Source organism: Mastomys coucha, unplaced genomic scaffold, assembly GCF_008632895.1.
Source record: "Mastomys coucha isolate ucsf_1 unplaced genomic scaffold, UCSF_Mcou_1 pScaffold9, whole genome shotgun sequence".
Lineage (NCBI taxonomy): Eukaryota > Metazoa > Chordata > Mammalia > Rodentia > Muridae > Mastomys > Mastomys coucha.
In genome coordinates, this window is record NW_022196915.1 from 41,537,389 (window position 1) to 41,561,347 (window position 23,959).

Here is a 23,959-nt window from a genome sequence, read left to right on the forward strand (position 1 = left end):
AAAAAAAAAAAAAAAAAAAAAAAAAAAAAAAAAAAAGGCAGTATTATTTATTTTCCCAGATATTGTAATCGTTTGTCCATAGCACATATGACAAACTTCAAGTTTCAAGAATAGTGTTAAAATAGAAGTTTCACAAGAAAATCCTAATAAATACACAAAAAGTGCTAACAAGATGGCCCTAGGTTAAGGCGCTTGCCCACTCGCCTGACCAACTGAGTTCTATTTCCAGGACTCACATAGTGGAAGGAGATCCAACTCCCATTTGTTATCCTCTGATCTTCACATATGTGCTGCACACATATAATAAATAAATCTTTTTTAAAAAGACAGAAAAATACCAAAACTCTTGACTAAGTAGACTGTTTCAGTGCTCTGAGTCTCCCTATGAACCTGAGACAGCAAATAAATACCACAGGCAAATCCTCTGCCTCATTTTATGTAGTTCCCAAATAGGTAGAAACTAGAATGTTCCACCCAGAATTCAAGATACAAAAAGGATTACTCTTCTTCTTCTTTTTTTTTTTTTTAATTCCCCTGGGGCTGGAGTTAGTAGTGAGCTGCCTTGTCTGGGTGCTGGGAATGGAACGCTGTTCATTTGCAAGAATAACAGTACTCTTGACCACTGAGCCATCGTCCCAGCCCCCTTTTCATTTCGTTTATTGAGACAGGATCTCACAATGTAGACCAGACTGGCTTCAAATTCATGGAGATCTGCTTGTCTCTTGACTAAAGAGATCTGGGATTACAGGCAAAAACTACACTTCAGATTTCCCGGCTCAGGTTCGCTCTTCTGTTGCACGAGGAAAATCCGAGCCAGCATCACCTTTCTGGCGCTGCGTTGTGTAATGCAGAGAGACGGTGGGAGTCGTTACTCCAGCCCGTGAGAGGCAAAGGAGTGGGCGTGTTGGAAGCTATTGAGAAAAGATGAAGGGGACAAAGGAAATATGCACAGCCTGGGGTTTAACCAAGTTCCGCGGTGGACGAATGGAGCAGTGAGGAAAGGCACGCAGCCTCGAGAGGCGTGCTAGGCGCACTGTGGCCTTTGCGCAGCGTCCTAGGCGTACACGGGGAGGGTGGGCCGGTGATGCGGCCGACGGATTCTGAACCGTGGCTTCCGGCTCCTCCATCCCAACCATCCAAATCACTCCTGAAAAGCGCTCCACTGTCGTACAAGGACAATCACAGAACCAGGAAAGACGCACTTGGAAGTCCAGGGGGCAAAGGCGGCCCAGCAGCCCGGACGTCTCAGAGAATAGCCGGAAGCCGCCACCTAGTGGTCTGTTTCGGTACTACACGGAAAACGCCGTGGAAAGACTGGCTCTGCGGCACCTGGGAGCCAATGAGCTCTCGGGCTGCATAACTAATTTCTTTTTCCTACTCGTTGCTCTAGCTGACAATCAACAATCTACGCAGTATTTATTGGGAGTAGCATCAATCATTCTCTGTAAACCACGAATCACATGCCTCTGTCCCTGCCCATCTTTACGCCTTAAGCACGCCTCTGACACATTTAGACAGTTTCTTTATTCCATTGGCTAGATGAGGTCCCGCCTCTATGATTAGCGGAAATGGAAGATCTCTTATTTCCATTGGCTGAAATTTGCAAACTGCGATTGTCTATCAAAACTATGAACTCACGTTAGCTCCTAGGAAGTTCTGGCCCACCCGGAAGGGTGGGCTTTATGAAGATGGCGGCTCCGGTGAGTTCTGAGTTCTGTCTCGTTGCTTCTTCCGAGAACGGAAGGAATCAGTGGACGTTTCCTTTCGCCTCTATGGATCGAGGCAAACCATTGGCACCATGGAAGGGTAGTGATGAAAGTTGTTTCAGGGAAGCGCTCGCCCTGACCCAGCAGTAGCATATGTCAGATGAGAGAGAGGGTCAGATGCTGCGTGTTGGCTTGTTCCGGACTGGAGGCTAACCCAAAGCTACTCTTCAGAATGAATGAGCTTTGTTAAGAGAGCCTCGTGACCATGGCGGGCCGTGACCCGGCCTTAAGGTGGGAGAATGTTCCGAGAACTTTAGCAAAGATAGCGTTAAGTGCAACGCGGCGGGGGGTGCCGCGAGGTTTGGCGCTCAAGTCTCCCGTCTTTTCCCGTAGACTGGGGGGTGTGGTGGGAAGAGACTGGCTTTAAGCCGAGGCTGCCTATACCTGTGCGGGGGGAAAATGACCCAAATGCTCGAGTCTTTTGAAGGAAAGGAGGAAGTGCGATAGGCAGTACGTTCTGCCATCTTCATCGCCTAAAGAAAGAAATTGACGTCCCTTACCTGTCCCCTCGTATCTGTAGGAGGTGCTGGAGTCAGACGTGTCAAGTTCGATAACACTTTTGAAAAACCTTCAGGAGCAGGTGAGTATTGTTTCCCTTTTAGAATAAGTTAGTCAGGGATTAACTTTGACATTGTGAGTCTCATCCACACACTTTGATGATTCCGGGACAGACATTTGAATACTACAGAAATTCCTTAAGTGTAAAATAAAAGCCTTTCATGCTTTTCATGAAAGTTCAAAGTAATTCATTTCAGCACCCAAAGAGATGCAGAAAGCGTTTTTCCATTAATTAATTAGTTTATTTATTCACTTTACATCCTGATTGCAGTTCCTAGCTCCCCAGAAAACTGTTTTTAAGTTATACCCAAACTCCTTTATTTAAATAATAAATAACCAATAAAACAGATGTTAGCAATAGTGACCTATCGCTGTAAGTGCCACTTAATATGCGTTTAGATAGTTTGGCGTTTTGTAAGTTCTCTTGTTACAGCTAAAATTACACTCTTCCTCTTCAGCCTGCCTTCGTAATGGCCTACACCTTTAAACCCAGCACTTGGGAGGCAGAGGCAGGTGGATCTCCGTGAGTTCCTGGTCTATATATTAAATTCCAGAACCACGGGGCTTCATAGATAAACCTGTCTCAAAACAAAACAAAACAAACAAAAACAACAACAATAACAAAAACCCCACAGTCCTCATCACCACTGCCGGCTCCTCATCCCCTTCTCTTGATTTCTTAATGACCCCTCCCCCAGCTTTAGACAGCAGTGTGACTTTTTTCTCTGCCTCTTGGAGAACTCTTAGAAACACTCTGTTCAGTGGTGTTCAGCAACAGCATTTCAGATCATTTTTAGGTGGCATTATCTAGTATTTATCCTTCACTGTTCACAGACATTACTTGTGGTCGGGTGAGCTATTCAGATTTAATTTGGCTAATTTCAGGTGATGGCTGTCACTGCACAAGTACAAGCACTGACAACAAAAGTTCGAGCTGGAACATATTCTACAGAGAAGGTAAGGGTTCCTGAACAGGGTGGAGGGACAGCTCAGTGGTTATGCCATCCTTCCAGGGAATCTGAGTTTGGTTCCCAGCACTCATGTCTACATGACTCAATTCTCGCCCCAGGGGCCCCATACATGTGTGGCATGTATATGTACATACACATAAATAAAAGTAAATCTCAATGGGGGGCTACTTGAAGAGGAAATATTTCCTCACATGATGTGCTTGGTGGTTTGGTCTGGTTTTTACTATAGGTTTGTTGTGTGGTATGTGTCCTAAGTGGTAGAATTTCATCTAAAAGGAGTAACATGTGGGTTCTGTACAGGAGTCTGGCAAGAATGCAGCCCAGAAGACTAGATATGAGTAGTGGCAGTCATTTTACAGAAGTCAGGAGGAGTGATATGCCAGCCAAGCAGAGAGTCAAAAAAAACGGTATCTCAGAGAAAGCAGTTGGATTTTGGCTTTGAGAAAGGCAGAGATACTCACTATTGAATGTTGTGGGGGAGTAGATGGTTTTGTGGACGGATGTACTTGCTCTTTGGTGTCTTATAATCTTAGGTGATGTTAATTTGGGCCATGGTGGCTTTATATACAGAAGTCCCCAGCTTTGTTTTCTGTCTCTTCAGTTACCTGAGATTAACAGCAGTCTGAAAATACTAAATGTAAAGTTCTAGTTATACCTCTTAAGTTTTAAATAATTTATTTTAGAATACAATTGGGTTATTTGATATTGCTCGTTGTTGTCAATCTCTTACACTAGGGTTGTGAATTAAGGTTTATTATTTGCATAAATGATTAAGAAGAACAGTGTATATAGGACTCATTTCTCTGCCGTTGCAAACATTCATTGGCACTTTCGGAATGCATCACTTGTGGATAAAAATGCCACTAATCTGAGAAACCATCGACTGAAAGATGTATCCTTATTTGAGATGCTAAACTGTGAAGATGATGCATCTGAAAATGAAATGCAGGAGTTTTCCTGTCTTCCTTGAACCTTCCCCCCTTTTCCTTCTGTTTTGTTTGTTTAGAGATGAGCATGCTGGCCTTGAACTTATGACCTTACTCTTCTACCTTTCAAGTGCTAGATTCGGCTGGTTTTGTTTATTTGTTTGTTTGTTTTTGTTTTTTTGAGACAGGGTTTTTCTGTGTATCCTTGGCTGTGTTGGAACTCACTCTGTAGACCAGGTTGGCCTCGAACTCAGAAATCCGCCTGCCTCTGCCTCCCAAGTGCTGGGATTAAAGGCGTGTGCCACCACTGCCCGGCTGGTTTTTGTTTTTGAGGCATGGTCTCACCGTGTAGCTCTGGCTGTCCTGGAATTCACTATGTAGATCAGGTTGGCTGCAAACGCAGCAGAGATGTGTCTGCCTCTGTATTAGCTTCTGTCATATGCTTATAACCCAGCTGGAACTTGACAGTGCTTACCAGCTCACTTCTCAGGTTCTCACCTGCTTTTGCTCTGGGCACTACTGTTCTTTGACGTTTCAGTGCTGGGCTGTGAGCGTACTTCATTAAGTATTTGTTCATCTGTACAACAGATGTGTGTTAGCTTAACTCTTATGACCAAAGACATTTATAAAGTAGTTTACAGGTTACAGAGTGCTTTCTTGTTATCTTATTTGTTTAAAAACATTTTCTTAGGGTAGTGCAGAAATACTGATGAGAAGTTTATAGTCTCAAGTTCGAGTGACATAACCAATATTGGACTACCCAATGCATAATCAGAATTTAAACTCAGCTTGTCAGTGTTAAACTCCATTGCTTGTCCTCTGAAGTACACTAAAAATGATATAAAGAGCTAAGCCTGTTGTTTAATCCATACCCAGGACGCCAGCCTTGAAGTTGAACTGAGTGTGACTTGCATTTGAATTCTTGCTGTGTAATTCTGGCCAGAGTATTTAACTGTGAGACATACACTTTCCACAGGGCTGTGGACTGTCAGTATCATTTTATGCGGACATAAGACTTTCTCTTATTTAATAACTGCAAATGTAATTATTACTATATTTTGTTTGAAAATCAATGTATTTGCTTGATGCATGTTTTAATTGTATATATCATTTGGGGTTAGGGAGTGAACCCTTCCATTCTGCTTCTGGGCCACAGCTTCCAGCGCACAATTTTAATTTCAGGAACTTTGGAGGATATATAATTTAGCGTGAGCGTGAAACCCAGCTAATGGTAGAAGGAGAAAATTGACTCCATAGAGTGCCTTCTGACCTCAGTGTGTTCAGGGTTGGATGCTTGTCCTCACAAATGCATTCACATCTTACATAATAATAGATTTTTTTTAGAAGGTTGTATGTATCCCACAGCCCCATTGGAACCTTATTACAACCACTTTCTACAACTTTCTATAACTTTTGTTGACACTGACTTAGTTCCATGTCAGTGTATATAAATCGTTTGTCTAATCTGTATTGTGATAGGAATAAAATCGGTAATTATTTTGGATGAATTAAAAATCGGCTCTATATGGAGGATTCTTTGGTTAAAATTTGGGAGGGCCTGTCAGTAAGACTAGCCCAGTGATGCTGCTGATAAGCACAGTGGCAAGGGTGGCCCACGTTCACAGAGTCGTGTGGACTCAGATGTCAGCAGCTCTGAGACTGCAGCACTCTTAGTCTCTGAGTGACTTTGGATCTTTTTGAGAACCAGCCAGGCCTTGTCCATGGCAATGCATCTCAAGGCGCCTGTGGGTGCCTGAGACTATGCTGTGCGTGTTCTTCTGTGGTCTGCAGTCTTCTACATAGCACCAGGGTTTATCTTCTTTTCCACGTTTTACACTCTTGTGCTACTTATCATCACTACTCTCACGTACATGTTGAGGATAGAAAATAGGGCTTTCCTGGAACAAAAGCTCCTTGATAACCGTGACAGTCAACCTGGGGTGGCTGCTAAGTGACTGACAGCATTTGCATTGTGGGTACACCAGGTAAAGGGATGATTCATGTAACTTGATCCTGGTCAGGAGCCTTAGCCGCCCCTTCTGATTCTTTGGCTAAAACTAAGACTATCTCTTACTGTTTTACCTCAGGGTCTGAGCTTCTTGGAAGTGAAAGACCAGCTGTTGCTCATGTACCTTATGGATCTGAGCCACCTTATCCTGGAAAAAGCCTCCGGAGGGTCTCTGCAGGGACACCCCGCAGTCTTGAGGCTGGTGGAGATTCGCACGGTATGAGTCTTAGTTTCTAAGACTTGCATCCCAGGGTTCTTATGGGAGTGAATGTTCTCCTTTCTAAGCAAGGAGGTATTTTCACCCACATTTGCTCTACTTTGTGAGTGTTTTCGTTGCCTTATCTGAAACAACCCATGGATGCTGGTGTGTACCCGATTTAGGAAAGAAAATGTAATCCTTTTAAATTATCATTGTAGGTTTTAGAAAAACTTCGTCCATTGGACCAAAAACTGAAGTATCAAATTGACAAACTGGTCAGGACGGCAGTGACAGGCAGCCTCAGTAAGTGGGAGAGCCGTCTGTCCTAAAGTTGTGGGGCCACTATAGAGTTCAAATCTTGTAAACTTGGATTTCCTGTTTCAGGTGAGAATGACCCGCTTCGTTTTAAGCCTCAGCCCAACAATATGATGAGCAAGGTAAGGCTTATATCTGCCAGAAATTAACCCTGTGGTGACCCTGACCTGCAGGACCCTCTCCAGCTTATGGCTGGAAATGCTTCAATGTGAGGCTTCCTTCCTTGATTCACGGTTCCATCTTCTCAGGGTGCACCAGCTGTGGGTGTTCCTCTCACTTGTCCACTAAAACTTCCTGAGCTTGCAGGAATCGTTTTCTTTTGTAGTTGAGCTCTGATGATGAGGAGGAAAATGAAGCAGAGGAGGACCAGTCCGAAGCCTCAGGGAAGAAATCTGGAAAAGGCGCATCTAAGAAATACGTCCCACCACGCTTGGTCCCAGTGCATTATGGTAGGAGTTGTGGCTGTCCCTTCTTGGTGGGAGTTTTGTTTCCATTTTCTTTTGCCTGTTCCAGAATAACTCATGTCAATTTTTATCACACAGATGAGACCGAAGCTGAGCGGGAACAAAAGCGTCTGGAGAAAGCCAAGAGACGGGCACTGAGCAGCTCTGTCATCCGTGAGCTGAAGGAGCAGTACTCGGATGCCCCAGAGGAAATCCGTGACGCGAGACACCCTCATGTTACTCGCCAGAGTCAGGAAGACCAGCATAGGTCTGAGTTCTCGCATTTAGAAATTCTCTCAAACCTATAGAGGGCTGTCCTCGCGCTTTATATGAATGTGATTAAGTCTGGCACAGGAAAATCAACATGATACAGAAAGTGGAGTGGAAAGCTTGGGATGGCAGTTTAACACTGATGATATTGAAGTACAAATAAGAACTAGAGGAAGACGGGTTTTTGGTTTTTTTTTTTTTAAATTTGTTTTGTTTAATTATTTTTGTTTGTGTGTTTTTGTTTTCTTCTGCCTACTTAAGCTTAAGTAAATGCTATGTAAAGAAAAATATACCGGGCGGTGATGGCTCACGCCTTTAATCCCAGCACTTGGGAGGCAAAGACAGGCAGATTTCTGAGTTTGAGGCCAGCCTGGTCTATAGAGTGAGTTCTAGGACAGCCAGGTCTACACAGAAAAACCCTGTCTTGAAAAAACAAAACCAAAAAAGAAAAAAGAAAAATATATTCAGTTCTTCATGCCGGGGCTTTAGTAGGATGCCTTCCGTCATCGACATTGCAGGTCTTACTTTGGGTAGAAAGCAGTAAAGACAGGTTCTGTACGGTGCTGCAGAGTCGTGTGGTAGAGCAGTAGACAAACAACTAACCTGAACCAAGCTGGTCAGCGTTGCTAGGTGCGGCTTTCATGGCTGACGGTTGTACAGAAGAACCCATCAGGGGTCCTGTTCCACAGAACAGGATGTGCAAATTCTCTCCTGTAAACACTGTTGTGTTTGGACTGTAGATCAATCCCTAGAAGTGAGGGGGACCCAGCAGAGAGCATTTTAGTGAGGGAGTTGACGATTGAACATCCATATATTTATCCTTAGCTTAAAAAACTGTATTGATCTATGCATACCCTGGATGAGAACGAGGAAGTACTGGGCCCATGTTCTGGATATTGTCTCCCTATCCTTGTCTGACCCTTCTGCAAACTCTTTTTCTGGCAGGGTCAACTATGAAGAGAGCATGATGGTGCGCTTGAGTGTCAGCAAGCGAGAGAAAGGACTGCGAAAGCGAGCAAGTGCCATGAGCTCCCAGCTTCATTCCCTCACACACTTCAGCGACATCAGTGCTCTGACAGGGGGCACTGCTCATCTTGATGTGGTAAGTGTGGGGTACAATGGTAGCAGGAGCCACCATGCTGTTAGCCACACATGGGCTTTTCATACAGCGAGCTCGGGGAGGGTGCTGGTGCTTAGAATGCAGTACTATCCTTCGCTTCTGTTTGTCCGCAGGACCAGAATCCTATTAAAAAGCGGAAGAAGATACCCAAGAAAGGTCGGAAGAAGAAAGGTCCGTGCACCAGTAGGCGTTAGGTGCCATGGAAAGTCTGAGTTGGCATACCTCTGGTCTTGTCTCTCTCTTCCATGATAGTCACTAATCTCTAGATTGGCTTTTTTCTCTCTCTCTTTTCTTTTTTTCTTTCCCAAGCTTGAAATCAGTGTCTCTTGAAAGGGTGTCTCTGCATTATACTTCTGTGGCCCCATAATTAATGTTTCAAGTGTTTGTAAATAGAACTATAAAAACATCACCTGAGGAGATAGCTCTCTCTAACTGTTCATGCTCCCTCAAGTCCTAGAAGAACAGAGAGTGCTGCCACAGAGTACTCCCCCGGCCTCAGAGCATGCCTCCACAAGCCCTCCAGCTTTTCCAACCCTTTGCCTCACTTTTGGCTTCCTTCTGTTTCAGGTTTTCGGAGGCGCTGGTGACGTGCTTACACATGCACTTTTGGTTATCCTTGGATGCTTCTAACTTCACTGTGTGTAGGAAATGTGGAAAGAGCTTCACTAAATAAAATTGATTGTGTTTATGAATGAAAGACATTTTCGCCATATACTGTATGATTGGAATGCTGGGTATGTGGGCAGTATTCCATTAAAGAATAGTAGGAAGGGGAAGGCCATGTTTTGGGAGATGTAGGAGAAGTTTGCTTCTCCGACATGTTTTCTTTGGTAATATATTTTTCCTAGAAACTGGGAATTGGTTATTTTACAAAGATGGAGTCAGGATGGAGTAATTAGCCTCCCTGGCCCTAGTCCCACCTCCCTGTGAGAGTTTAGAGTTCTAAAATCACATTGGTTTTAGCTTTTGTTGATCTGTCCAGCTTGGCCACCAGGTGGCATTAGTGGCTCAGGAAACCTGTGGTTGCTTGATAAAATAAAAGTCAGGTAGGTTGGTTCTGCTCCACTTTTCTGGATTCATCTCTTCTAATGTCCCGCTCATAAGAACTGATCTATGGTCAGTCCTGGGAAGAATTTGTGAAGAGCAGCTGAAGTGACGGGCGGAGAATCGGTGTAGTCATGGGGTGTGGCTTCTCTGCCACTCCTTCCATGAGAGCTCAGTTTACCGGGGCCAATAAATCCAGCCATTTTTAAAGCTGTATAAAAATGTTATGGGCTGGTGAGATGGCTCAGTGGGTAAGAGCACTGACTGCTCCCCCGAAGGTCCTGAGTTCAAATCCCAGGAACCACATGGTGGCTCACAACCATCTGTAATGAGATCTGACTCCCTCTTCTGGTGTGTCTATATAATAATAAATAAATTTTTTAAAAAAAGAAAAACAAACAAAAAACAACAACAAAAATGTTAGCAAGTAGGGCACAAAATCCTTAGTGACAGCTGGGGTGGGGGTGGGCACCCTACAGGGACTGGAGCCAGACCCAAGCCAGGATCCACATCTGAGCTCTCTATGTGGAGAGTAACCTCTGTTAGTGAGAGCCTCCATTAAACCAGCCCCCATGGGCTGAATTCAGAGTTCTGCTTGTCATGCTGATTGGTGCAAGAATCAGTCAACTACAACCTGGTAGAAGTTGAAACACTAGATTTATGGTTGCTCTACTAACTCTGTGATCATGGTAAAATCATTTAATATCTTTGTCCTTTAATTTTCCTCAGCTAGAAACACAGGTGTGCTTGAATCCAGAGGCTACATCTCACTGTTAGAGAACTTAGCTGAAGGGCTCCTAGCTTCAGCCCCCAGTATTAGGGGAAAAAAGGGGAAGTGGAGAGATGGCTCATGGGTTAAGAGTACCTGCGTGTGAGCATGAACTGGAGTTCTGGTCCCCAACTCAAATGAAAAGTCAGGGAGTGGGGCCTGGCAAGAAGGCTTAGTAGGTAAAGATGCTTGACAACCTGAGTTTCATCCCTGGGACCCAGGAGGGAACTAACTCCTGAAAATGTCCTTTGGATGTTACATGCCTGTGCCCCCTCCTCACAAAATTTGAAGAGTAATAAAAGTAAGTTAGGCGTGGATATACACACCTATAACCTCCCAGGGCTGTGGCTGGCAGAGATAGGATGGGTGAGGCTTGTGGCTGCTAGCTCAGCTCCAGGTGCAGTGTGAGGGACAGTGTAGAGTGGAACACTCATATTGTAGGCCTCTGACGTACACACCTGAAGCCACACCCCGTGACTACCCCGATTCTCTGTCACTTCAGCTGCTCTTTACAAATTCTCCCCAGGACTGTGCATGTGTACATCCCTCTATGAAAACACAATTAAAAACCAGAAAATATATATCTGAATCTCTTAAAGATTACTTCTGTATCAAGGAGTCTTCGATTTTTGTGGATTACCCCAGGATGCCCTTGCTTCTGGGGCATTTTAGTTCCTGGTAAATCTGAGGGATCCTGTGTGCCCCAAGACCTCATACTAATATTTACTCAAGTGAGTTTAAGCAACAAACTCTGAGGACAGATTTAGAGCATGTGCCTTTCCAGCTGAACAACCTAGACAAGTTAGCTAAGGCATGCTTTGAAAGCTAGATGAGGTGGCACATGTCTGAGTCTAGCCTCTCAGGAAGGAGGCTGAGGCAGGAGGAATGCAAGCGTGAGGCCTATCTGCACCACATAGTGAGTTTAAAGCCAGCCTGGGAAACAGCCCAGGCCTGGCTTCATCTCAGTGCTGGGGATGTAGCTCTGCAGTAGAGCATTTACTTAAAACACACACACACACAGCCCTGGTGTAATCCCTAGTGCCATAGGGCAGGAGGATAAATAAACAAAGATGTCTTGGTTAGAACCATCACATTCATGTTACAGTTCAGACTATTGCATTTGTTTCTGGTTTTGCTCCTTTGAAACAGGATCTCAAGATGGTCTAGGCTGGCCTTGAATTTGTTAGGTATTGAGAATGACCTTGAATTCTTTTTTTTTTTTTTTCCTTTTTGGTTTTTCGAAACAGGGTTTCTCTGTGTAGCCCTAGCTGTCCTGGAGCTCACTCTGTAGACCAGGCTGGCCTCAAACTCAGAAATCCACCTGCCTCTGCCTCCCAAATGCTGGGATTAATGCATGCTCCACCACTGCCCGGCTTGACCTTGAACTCTTGGTCTTCTACCTCCACCTCTTAAATGCCAGGATTACAGGCAATTACCGTCATGCTTGGCTGCTGTTCCTAATTAAGATGTGAGGTTACTTCCTGCCCCATCTTTGTAGAGGCCTTGCCTACAATCCATACTCTGGGTCATCTTGGTATATCAGTAGCCAGGACAAACTTCTGTCTTTGTGGGCCTTATAGTTAATCTAAGCCTTCAGTTCCAGGATGTGTGTGTGTGTGTATGTGTGTGTGTTTTCTGGCCTTTTGGCAGTACTAGAAAAAGACTTACAACAACTATTAGCATTTTTCTGAGGATATTTATATCAGCATCATTAATAGATTATATTGTTTGACAGAATTTTATGGACGTTGTTGATGTGAAACAAGTTGAAATGGAGTTACTTTTATCGAGGTAGGGACGAGGCACCTTAGAGTTCCTTACTGTTAAACTCTTTTCCCTAACTCTCTCAGGAGCCCTGGAGAACCTTTAGTCCTTCATAGTACAGGTTTGAGAGCCATGGTTAGCACAGCAGAGCAACAGAATTAACGATCAGGATTGTAAGGTTTAGGCCTGTTCTGTTGTTTACTTTTGTTCTGCATTTCTGTTCAGGCTCAATTCTTTTCTTTTTCTTTAAACCTGACAAACTTTAGCTTCTCCCTCATTTTTTTCATTTTAGAGAGTCAGAAAGAGACTTTAACAAAATCCTGTTTATTTCCTCCAAGTCTTTGTGTTGTTAGGGTTTGATGAAGGGTTGTGGGAATGTAAGGAGCAGTGTCCGGATTTCAGCACCGTGGAGAGCTCAAACACCCTCATTGCTCCGCCTCGGTGTAAGACAGTCTCTCTCTCTCTCTCTCTCTCTCTCTCTCTCTCTCTCTCTCTCTCTCTCTCTCTCCCTCTCTCCCTCTCTCCCTCTCTCCCTCTCTCCCTCTCCCTCTCTCTCTCTCTCTCACACACACACACACACCACTCCTTCAGCATGCAGTTCCTCTGTCATCTCCACTTCTAACTGGTACAGGCTGAGCGAGAGATGACACAGTCTGGAATGTCCCTGGGGTCTGTTTGCTCCGTAGATGCTAGATTCATGCCAAGGATTTGGCCACTGTGATGAGGTATTAGTGAGATAGTAACTACCCTTTGCCCGGTGCTAAACCTCATTTATACTGATGCACAAGATCTTTACCATCGCTTGGGAAAAATTCTGTTCCCTACTTTTCTCACAGGTCCTTGAGGAGACTTAAGTTGTTTCATTCCTTGGTCATCTTACCGCCTGTGCACGCAGACAGGCATCGTGCTGGCTCTCTGCCCAGTCTTGCTTTTGTGTTTCTTTGATCTCATTGTTCCGAGGGTCTCAGAGAAGCCCCAAGAGCCATGCCTTTGCATGTTTAAGCTATTGATGCCCTGTAAGAAGTGTATTAAAGGTCCATCCTGAACAAATTTGGGTCAATAGGTGGCAGCAGTCACTGAGTCCTGAGACCCAACACCCCCTAAACACAAGCAAATTTGATAGCCATTATATTAAAGGGTGTGATAAAGGAAGTCACATTAAAATAAAAATGGAGAGGAGATCGGTCCCTTTCAGTGGACATTTCAGTGACCCATGAAATGCCTGAAATGTGCTAGATGACTTCTGTGGGGGTATTGGATGCAGGCAGGTTGAGCTCGGCCAGTGAAGGGCACTGGTAGGAAAGGCCTGGGTTTGGGGATTAGGAGATTTAAGATGTGGGCATTTGGGTTTCTTCCTGCTGAGATAAGGCTGTGTTACACGAAGACCAGAGTAGAAAGAATAGAGCAATATAGGGAATGAGAAAGAGAGAGAGAGGGAGAGAGAGAGAGAGAGGAGGGCAAGATGGGAGAGAGCTGTGTGAAGGGACGGTGGAAAGGGTGGGCTGTGGAGGACTGCAGTTGGAGGGGGAGGGGTAGGCTGCTGCAGTATGGAATCTGTCTAATGGGGGAGGGGAGGGGAAGATATTGGTCTCCGCCGCAGCTGCCTTGGCTCCCCTCCCCCACCCTTCCCAAGGAGCCCGAGCAGTGCTGGCAAATCTGTCTTCATGTATTTATTATTATTAAAAATGTGACGGATCCTTCCTCGCTAGAAGCACAACAAATACTGCTGATCCCATTCTCCTCCCCCTCCCTCTGCCAAGCTTTTACATCCCTTCTCTTTTTTCCCTGCCCTCCACCTTGGTCTTTCTGACTGGGGGTGGTGGGTGGGGGGGTACTCTTCTTCCCTCTTCTCAGCTTGGTGGCTCCCTGGGGCTTTCTAATGGTGGTTGAGTTTCAAGGCAATGCTGTAAGGGGAGGGCGGCAGGCTGAGTGAGGAGCCTCCACTGCCCCAGGGAGGGAGCCGAGTTCTTCACTGTCCAGTGAGGAAAGGGAATTACTTGCAAATACATATAAAATACTTTGGCCAGCCAGTAAAAGGAGAGTTAGGTACCTTGTCTTCATACCTGACATTCTGCCCCTTCTCTTTTCTACTACCTAGATTCTGAGAAGGAAATCTCAGGATGTGTGTGTGGGGGTGGGGGAGGCCAGTTCTCCCCTCTCCCTCAGTGGTCTTACTAAGCCTCTCTCTTCCCAGAAGAGGCATACACAATTTGTCCTGGCCTGCGTGTTGTGCAAAGGTTTGGAGGGCAGAGGCCATAGCTCCACTCTCCCTACTTGTACCCAGACTCCATAATCCAGGTAAGGGGCCCCTTTGTTGCTGTCTGTAACCCTTCACCATACCTATAGGTGGCGCTGCTGTTGCTCTGCAGGAGAGGCCCTCCCCAGCATCCTCCCCTCCACCAGCCGCCCCCTCCCAGCCCCCTACTGCCTGATTGTTATTCTACCAACGTCTCCTTTACTGTTCTCTTCCTTAAATTAATTTTGTGGCCCCCCTGCAGTGCCATCTTCCTCCCCTCCCCCCACTCCAACGCTCTGTCCTCTCTTTCCATTTGACTGCAGCATCCCATCTCACTGGCCTAATCTACAATCTACACTCCACCTCACCTCTCTTCTTTTCCTTATCTCCTCTACCCATGGCATCCTACAGATGGCTCTCCTATTGTGAGGGGGCTGTAGATGAGAGCGGTTTAAAAGCGAACAGGGTGAGGAAAGCTAAGGGGTCAGTGTTGAAGACTAGGTTTAGAAAATCATTACTCTGTATGAGAAATGGATGGAGATGAACGAAGACCAGTACCCTTCTGTTCCTGGATTTGGGTAATAAACGTTTAACGGCCAAAAAGTCCTAAGTATACAGAATTGGGCTCCAAATGCTGGAGAAATGGAAATAGGGAGGATTCAGATACAGGCCAGTGAGATGGCTCAGCTGAAAGTGCTCTTGTCATGCAACCCCTGATAGCCTGAGGTTGATCCCTGGAGTCCACTTTCAGGTAGAAGGACAGGCCTGACTACACAGAGTCATCCTCTGGCATTCACATGTGTGCTGGGGCATGTGCACATCTCCCCACACACATCATGCACATATTAATAATAAAGAAGGCCCGGCAGTGGTGACACATGCCTTTAGTCCTAGCACTTGAGAGGCAGAGGCAGGTGAATCTATGAGTTCAAGGCCAGCCTGGTCTACAGAATAAGTTCTAGGATAGCCAAGGCTACACTTATCTTGAAAAATAAATAAATAAACAAATAAATGATAGATAATGTTTTTTTAAAAAAGAATTCAGACATTAAAGGCCCATTCATTCAGAAAGTTTGAGTTTGGATTGTTTAGGATGGGTGTTATTTTATTTTTTGTTATCTATTCTATAAGCCTGGAGAAATATTAGGATCTAAAACCTTCATGGCCCCAGGAACATCCTGTTTACTGAGCTTTGGTGTCCTCAGAAGGCACTTGCTAGGGAAGCTATGACGACCTGGGTGATGGGCGCCTGGCTGCTTGATCTCTGTCTGCCCAGTATAATTCTGGCTGAATGACCTTGGCCCAGTCCTGCACGTTATTTTCTATCCCATGTCTCTCCTTTGTCTCAGTGTAATTTCTGTGCCTTCCCTTCAGCCCATTGGCTCTCTTTTGTTCTGCCTTTCTAGGGTACACCCTAAACTCATCAGACCATTAATCCAGCTCTATCTCGTCTTCTTTTCTGGAGAACTCTCGTTGTGTGGCCGGTACCCTAGATCCCTCAGTTCATGTATATAGCTAGTGTTGGCTGTAAAGTTATCCAGTTTCTAAGATGGCCAGTCTTCTTCTTATCAGGTCACTATTGTGAATCGCTAGCATCCTGAGCACTCCCTGGACAGTAATGTCTTCGTGTAAGCCCTGGGAATTGTCTACCATATGAATGGCTGGACTGTGTGGTCTTCTTTCTGTGATGGTGACAGGAGATCCCTCTGAGTTGGGAGGCAGTTCTGGAGTGACTGGCTTTCATGGTCAGATGTGTGAGCCAACGCTGGCCACCGAACTAGGTAAGGCAGTTGTTAGCCAAAGCACTGGAGGGGAGTCAGGAGAAGCCTCTGCAGGAGAAGCACCATGTGCTTTGCTTTCTTGTTTGAGCCTTGGAGGTACTGGGCTCTTCTTCTTTCCTGCCAAGCCTGCCTTCCTGGAGTGTAGTGGTAGAGACCTTCCTCGGCTGCCTGTAGTTCTGTTCTATTTTGAGCATTCTAGTTAGCATTGTGGTCTCAAGTAACAGAGATCCCTAGTAAGATCTGTCTTCTCTGTTCTTTTTTTTTTTTTTTTTTTTTTTTTTTTTTTTTTTTTTTTTTTTTTGAGACAAGGCTTCACTTTGTCACCCTTGCAGGCCTGTCTTGCTAAGTAAACCAAGTTGGCCTTGAAGTCACAGAGATTAGCCGGCCTCTGAGTGCTGGAATTAAAGGCGTGCACTACCTTACCAGGCAAGGGCTTTCTTGTAAAGCAAGGATCAATAACACTTTTGTTACAGTGAGTGATAGAGGCTTTGCAACTTTAGAACATGCTGGAATAGTCATTTCAATCACTTCCTTAGGTGCTTTAGGTATGGTAGCTAAAACTGAATGAAATTTGTTTTCCTCCATTCATACATAGGCTATACAGCTGAGCTGGCATTTGTACCTAGTTCTCTGATATCTGCATTTCCCTTTACTCCTTAAAAACAAATATGGCCATTTCATCCCTGGGTCACTGTCACTGAAAGCCTTGAAGCTAGAAGCATGGTCGGGATGTGTGTGTGTGTGTGTGTCCGTGTACTAACCTAACTTTTATAGAATGTACCATTGTGGCCATGTTAGTAAACACTCTTAAGCTTTTTATTATTAGTTAAACTCTAGCATAGAGTATAGACTTAGAAAACATTCCTGTGTTTCTACTCTGAACAAGCCTGTGGCAGCTTGCTGGGGACAGCTTTGTCTAACCCAGCAGCCTTAGGTTAGCCCCACAGGTGGGCTACAGAGAACAGAAAGCAGCTCTGCATTCCTTCTTCGCTTGCTTCCAATTTTGATTCACTCACTGCTGGCTCTCAAAGGAAGCCCTGGGTGGTGAAGAGATCAAATCAGAATTCCTCCTAGGAAGACCTTGTCCCTTAGGGACACGACTTTCCTCTGCTGCTGCCTTTAGCTGTGTGACAGTTAACAAGAGCCTTCACGGTACTCTGTCACGGATGGTGGTGGGTAGGTCTTCTCCCTGGCTGCTCCCAAGGTTTTATGGTCCATTTCCTAGATCTCAGGTAACACTTTCCCTTTCTTACCCATCAAACTTTCAAATCAATTCCCTAAAGGGTGTATTTCCCTTCAGAGGGTCTCCTGACACCCCTAGCTATGGTTGCTGCTAAGCAGAGTCTCATTCCTTGATCTATCTCCGGGATGAAGCTCCTGGAATCGGATTCTGCAGTCACTTTAGTCTTGTCACTCAGAAGCCTTCCTCCATTGCTTTTGACAAATTCCCAGTTTGGTAGAAACGTCCAGTATTTAATAAGATCCTGTGGGTTGAGTGTCCAGGCTTCTGAAGCTTGATTGGCTTTCTATAAGATCTGCCTCTGCCCTGTCCCTGCATTTTTGTCCTTCCCTCTGCCCGGCCTGAGCTGAGGAGGACCAGCACATTTAAGACCTCTGCGCAGACCACAGACATCCTACTCTGCGCTACATCTTGGCAAGGAAAGCACGGCTATGCCCCAGTCACCTCTTCCTTCTCCGTTATTTTTTCTTTGCCTTCACCCACGTCTGCCTTCCCTTCGTTCTTCTTTCAAATCTCTTTCTTTTCCATCTGTGTACCACCGCCCATTGGGCCCACTCCCTCTCACGCCCACCCATCTTTCCACAGTTGCCCTCTGCATTCCCCGAGCATGCTGGGAAAACAGCAGGGTAGAGAGAACGACAGTGGAATCGCTCCCTGATTGCCAAGGTGAGCGATCCCTTCTCCTCCATGGATCCCGTGGCCTTGTTTCTTATCTTGTCCAAATTGGTCCTTGGGAGCTAGTGACTCCCACGACACTGTTCATCTTTTGGGACGAATAGGCCTTGCTGTTGACTACTTCCAGTGCTGAAGAAGAGAGACCGGGTGGGGCAGTGGTGGTGCATGCCTTTAATCCCAGCACTTGGGAGGCAGAGGCAGGCAGACAAGTCAGTCTCTCTTCTTTTTTTTTTTTGTTTGTTTGTTTGTTTGTTCATTTGTTTTTGTTTGTTTGTTTTTTGAGACAGGGTTTCTATGTATAGCCCTGGCTGTCCTGAAACTCACTCTGTAGACCAGGCTGGCCTCGAACTCAGAAATCTGTCTGCCTCTGCCTCCCAAGAGCTGGGATTAAAGGCGTATGCCACCACCGCCCGGCCTGAGACTTGATTTAGACGCCCCTTCCTAAGTTCTTCCTGCCATGTGGGGCTGCCTGCACCCCTCCCGTTCTCTGGCTGTCTCGGTCAGTCTGTCTCTTCCAGCCCAAAGCAGCAGCAGGACTGAATGAGTCCAAAGAGACCCTGCCAGCCACGCCCCTACTTTTGCCCTTCCCTGCTGGCTGTATATGTAGGTGGGGACAGTGAAGAAGGGCGAAGGGATGATGCCAGCCAACCCAGAGCCACGTGCAGTGCCTTCTCTTCCGAAGTAGGATCCGTCTCTCTCTACCCTCCTCCTCTTCCACTCTTCCTCTCCCATTTTTAATTAGCTGCTGAATTAATTAAATCCCCTGAGCTGATTAACATTCCTACGGGAAAGAATACAATGGAGATACTAAAGCAAGACTTCCTGTCCAGTCAGGCAAAGCGATTCAAGGATGAGAAGACTGGGATGGGGGATAAAGGGCAGACCAGAAAACCAATTTAAGACGAGAATGAACCCTGAGATGTAGGAAAAGACAGGAGAAATTTATGGGCCGAGTTAGAAAGGGAAATAATAAGCATTGTTAACTCTGCAGAAGTGAGAGCCTCTGGAGCCTCCCAAGGATAAGAGGTAGAGCTGCGACTGAGCACTAACTCTCAGCCTGGGGCAACGAAAAATACAGAGGCGGTTAGCTTGCTGCTTGACTATCTTCAAAAGAAGTGAGTTTGGTCTTCAGAGGACTGCTTTAGGCAGAAATAAAGGTGTCATTCCTCTTTGCAAGGTAGTGGGATACAACACTGGAAGTAATCCAGAGCAAGGCATCTTGGGGGCAGGGGCGTTGGTGTCCCAAGGACCAATGAGAACAAGATGGGAAACACAACCACTGGTCCCCTAGAGGCAAAGGAATCTGGGATCTACTCTGCTTCATTCTTTCTGCATCACGTGTTCCTGATGCTTCTTTCTATCATCGTTCTGTCAGAGCTGGATGGTTGACTCCTTGAAGACAGAAACCTATTTCCTTAGGAAGATACAAATTGGCTAGGTGTAGTGGCACATTGCCTTTCAATCTCAGCTGGATCTCTGTAAATTCAAGGCCAGTTTGGTCTACAAAGAGAGTTCCAGGCCAGCTACAGCTACACAGTGAAACCTCCAAAAACAAAAAAACAAAGCAAGCAAGGGAGCAAGCAAGCAAACAAAATATAAGCACCACGATCCTAAAGATTCTATATTAGCCACTATTTAGTAAATTTATTGATTAGTATGCCACCATTTATGAAGCTGGGATCATTGCTCTAGAATCTGCAATATTTTTAAGTTGTGGTAAATATCCTCTAAGGAGAGTTGTTTGTATGTTTGTCTTGGGTTAGGGATCAAACCCATGACAGAGTGAGTTCCAGGACAGCCAGGGCTATACAGAGAAACCCTGTCTTGAAAAAAAAAAAATACAGAAAAGTATGATGATTTATAAGGTGTAATTATGTATAGAGTAGATCAAACCCATGACAGAGTGAGTTCCAGGACAGCCAGGGCTATACAGAGAAACCCTGTCTTGAAAAAAAAAATACAGAAAAGTATGATGATTTATAAGGTGTAATTATGTATAGAGTAGATTAAGCATCTAAGTAGGAAAAGACTGCTAAAGAGGCACAGGCCTGATGGGACAGGAGAGTGTGAAGAAAGGAGCACTTTCCCTGGGTCTGGGCTCCTTTGGTTTATTTCTGGACAGACTCTTTCCATCTGGTCCAGGCTGGTCTGCTTTCACCTTTTCCCATCTGCTGGGACTTCAGGAGTGTGTGCCACACCCTACTTTCCCTTTCTCTTCCTGCCATCTTACATTCTGGATTTATAATTAGGACATAGATACAGATGGGCTTTTTACTCCTTCAGCATGCTGCACTCTCCTATGCTATTAAAAAATAGTGAGAATAAAAACATATGTCAAAAGCTGTGCATACTTTTTTTTTTTTTTTTTGGTTTTTCAAGACAGGGTTTCTCTGTGTGTAGCGCTGGGTGTCCTAGAACTCACTCTGTAGACCAGGCTGGCCTCAAACTCAGAAATCTACCTGCCTCTGCCTCCAAAGTGCTGGGATTAAAGGTGTGCGCCACCGCTGCCCAGCTTGGTGCATACTTTTAGTCGTAGCACTCCAGAGGCAGAGGAAGTCAGACCTCTGTGAGTTCAAGGCCAGCCTGGTCTACAGAGGGAGTTCCAGGACAGCCAGGGTTGTTACACAGAGAAATCCTGTCTCAACAAAACAACAACAACAAGACATAGAACACAGACTGAGATAGGAGGATTGCCAGAAGTTTGAGACCAGCTGGGGTTTCAAGTGTAAGGCCTTGTCTCAAAGCAAAACAAAACAAAAATAAACAAGCAAAATTAAACCATTTTGAATGAACATGTAATACTTTACAGAGATAAATAATGATGTATAGAAGCCATTTATTTATTAGACTTTAGGATGTTGGTTTGGTTTTGTTGTTGGTTGGCTGTTTTGAGATAGCGTCTTACTATGTAGGTGAGGCTGGACTTGAACTCGAAATCTTGCTTAGTTTCCTAGGTAGCTGGGTTATAGTCCGTGTCTGGCTTATTTCTAGTTTTGTTAGGATTTCTTTTTCTTCTGTGCTAAACATGCGCATCTTTATGTATAAATGTTTTCAGTTTCCTAAAATGGAGCTTCCGATGTGTGATCGACTACAGTAGCCTGGCCCGAGGCACTTCCTAGTCTTTAATTTTGCGTAGGTGAAAATCTCAGACGCTACAAAGGGAGTGCATTGAAACTTTTTTCCATGTTTGTCCCTCATTGTTCTCTGTAGAAAATTCCATGCATGCATATATATGTGTGTTTTTATATAAAAAGAGGGGTTGATCCCATGTTTTTAAAATCATAATCCAATCTAAAGTGAAGTTGGAGAATATTGGTATGAGGGATCCACCAGACCATCACTCAGACATCAGTCCAAGCCATCAGAAAGTCTTTAGTAGCCAGCCTGTGACTACCTTGAATGTTCAGGGTCCAGTGCAGCCCTGAGCCTTTTTTGGGGTGAGCTTTTAAGCACAAAATCACATCCTGGGTTGACACATCTTAGTTAACAAGAACAGCTGGCCAGAAGCAGAACTACAGAAGCCAAAAAGCAAGGTTAGTACAGTTAGAGACTTGCCCAAGACTGTGGACCTTGATGGATTAGTCTTTGCTCTTATTTTGCAGGTGTTAAGGTCTACATGCTGGTCTCTTGGGTCAGAATGGTGCCTAAGTGCCTGAAACATGGCATCTGTTGTGCTAAGGTCTGGGCGTCTGTCATAGCTTTCCCAAGATTTGAGAAACATTTGGTTAGATGAACTCTTAGGATCTTTTCCAGCTCTAACATTTAATGACTAAAACTTACAGAGTTGGTAATGCAAGAAAGAATGAATAGCCAGGCAGAGTGGTGCATGCCTTTTAATCCCAGCACTTGGGAGGCAGAGGCAGGTGGATCTCTGAGTTTGAGGCCAGCCTGGTCTACAGAGTGAGTTCCAGGACAGCCAGGACTACACAGAGAAATCCTGTCTTCAAAAACAAAAACAAAAATGAACAAAGCAGAATGAGTAAGGAGACTGAGATTAAATTACCATCAACTATAAATTATCATCAAATATAATAACATAACCTCACAGATTTGAGTTTTTGGAATGGTATGTGTGTGCATGCATATACCAATGTGTGCTCAAACCTATAATCCCAGTGCCAGGAGGCAGAAGAAGATGGCTGAGAGTCTGAGGCCAGTTTTGGCGACATGAGAATCCTGTATATACTGAGCTATCTAGGAGGCCTTGTCTTAGAAATTTAAAAGAAAAGATACTCAGAAGATTGTAGCTGTAGATGTGGCAGGCATTTACACAGGCACAGGCATCAGGTCTGTGGAGCTAAGAGTGACCTGGAGACTTAACCCCATTTGTATCTACATAGTTAGACACACGGGGCAAATGACAGGCTGCCCTTGAAAGAACTTAGTCCCTTCGCTTGCAGCTGAAGATGGCAACTACACCCTAGCATGTTAACGAGGAATAGAAATGTGTACAAAGCAACCTTCAAAGTGAGCATAGCGTGTGGAATTCAGTGTGTACAGTTATCATAGCAAGAAGCCTCATTTCCGTGAGCAGAAAGTAAAGTTGCCAAGCCTGAGGCCACAGAGCTTGCCATACAAGTAGCACCCAGGGAGGCCTATGATTTCTTTTTTGTAATCTTTAGTCCAGTTTCCTTCATGCCACTTCACAATTCAATTGGCTTTAATTTTTTTAATTATTGTTAATTACATCTACACAATCCATGTGGGTGTGTACATGCCGGTCAGGTGCTCACAGAGGCCAGACGTTCACAGAGGCTCACAGAGGACCTGGAATTACTGGTGGTACTGAACCAGCTGATAAGGATGCTGAGAATCAGACTCTGGCTCTTTGAAGAGCAGTGAGTGCTCCTAACTATTGAGCCATCTCTCCAGCCCCAGTTGGCTCCAACCCCTTCTTATTTTTTTTATTTTATTTTTCATTATTATTTTTTTTTTTTTTAAAAAACCCAGCCCGGTGGTGGTGACACATGCCTTTAATCCCAGCACTAGGTGAGCCGAGGCAGCTAGATCTCTGTGAGTTTGAGGCTAGCCAAATCTACACAGAGGAACTACCCTGTCTCAAAACAACAACAGCAAAAACAAACCAGACATGCCTACAATTTTAATACTTGGGAGACTGGGGCATGTTGATGAAAAAGGTGCAACCCTTACCTCAAAGGGGTTGAAAGACAGTTTTTTTTCTGAAGCTAAATATATGTGATCATAACCTGGGAGCACAGATTTTAGGTCACCCCAAATCCCATGTTCTGCTTTGGAAGCTAGTAATAGAACAAAGTCATAAATCAAGTCACTTTTCTCAGACATTGGTGGAGACCTAAGAAAGGAAACCTCTGATGAAAAGCCTTAGATGTTATCTGATGACAGTCTTGCTTTGGGGTTGGTGGAAGACGCTGGTCTGGGAAGTTAAGACAGTCCAAAGAGAAGTCAGGCTCTGTCTGTACATTCCAAGTGTGTCCCAGGGGACACAGAGCTGTCAGTCAGTGACAGAGCAAGGCAGTGAATGGCTATCAAAAGGGGGAAATGTGGCTTGAGATCTTTTCTCTCTGGACTTGTGTCATTTTCAGCTCTCCACAGTCACTGAAGCTCCAACCTGTCAATTAGCTTTGTGTCTGAAGGTGCAGTTCATTCCTGGGGATGTTCTACAGGCAGGAGAATTTGCCTGTACAAGTGTCAGGGTATTTTGATCTACATAGTGAAGCCCTGTCTCAAAAAAGAAAAAGCTGGGGGCTGGTGAGATGGCTTAATGGATGGGGGCATGTACCACTCTTGCAGAAGACTCAAGTTCAATTCCTACCACCCACATGGTGCCTCACAACTGAGTAACTCCAGTTCCAGGGGATCCTGGATCTGATGACCTTTTTTGCCCTCTGTTGG

The 23,959-nt window shown here is 45.0% G+C and overlaps 1 protein-coding gene across 3 annotated transcripts in view; it reads left to right on the plus strand.

Moving 5' to 3' along the window:
* Ngdn (neuroguidin) overlaps positions 1-9,273 on the plus strand; it is a 19,068-nt gene extending 9,795 nt beyond the window's left edge. Inside the window, exons 1-11 of one of the 3 annotated variants that reach the window (XM_031360840.1) lie at positions 1,568-1,700; positions 2,287-2,346; positions 3,210-3,281; positions 6,309-6,446; positions 6,647-6,731; positions 6,813-6,865; positions 7,069-7,192; positions 7,286-7,454; positions 8,402-8,558; positions 8,690-8,747; positions 9,144-9,273. In XM_031360840.1, the coding sequence (XP_031216700.1) occupies positions 1,683-1,700; positions 2,287-2,346; positions 3,210-3,281; positions 6,309-6,446; positions 6,647-6,731; positions 6,813-6,865; positions 7,069-7,192; positions 7,286-7,454; positions 8,402-8,558; positions 8,690-8,747; positions 9,144-9,163 (954 nt within the window). In that variant the 5' untranslated portion in view covers positions 1,568-1,682 and the 3' untranslated portion in view covers positions 9,164-9,273. Of the gene's footprint in view, positions 1-1,567; positions 1,701-1,727; positions 1,998-2,286; positions 2,347-3,209; positions 3,282-6,308; positions 6,447-6,646; positions 6,732-6,812; positions 6,866-7,068; positions 7,193-7,285; positions 7,455-8,401; positions 8,559-8,689; positions 8,748-9,143 lie in introns of those variants that run through there. The other 2 variants (XM_031360843.1, XM_031360841.1) reach the window with 2 other exon arrangements.
* The last annotated feature ends 14,686 nt before the right edge of the window (positions 9,274-23,959 follow it).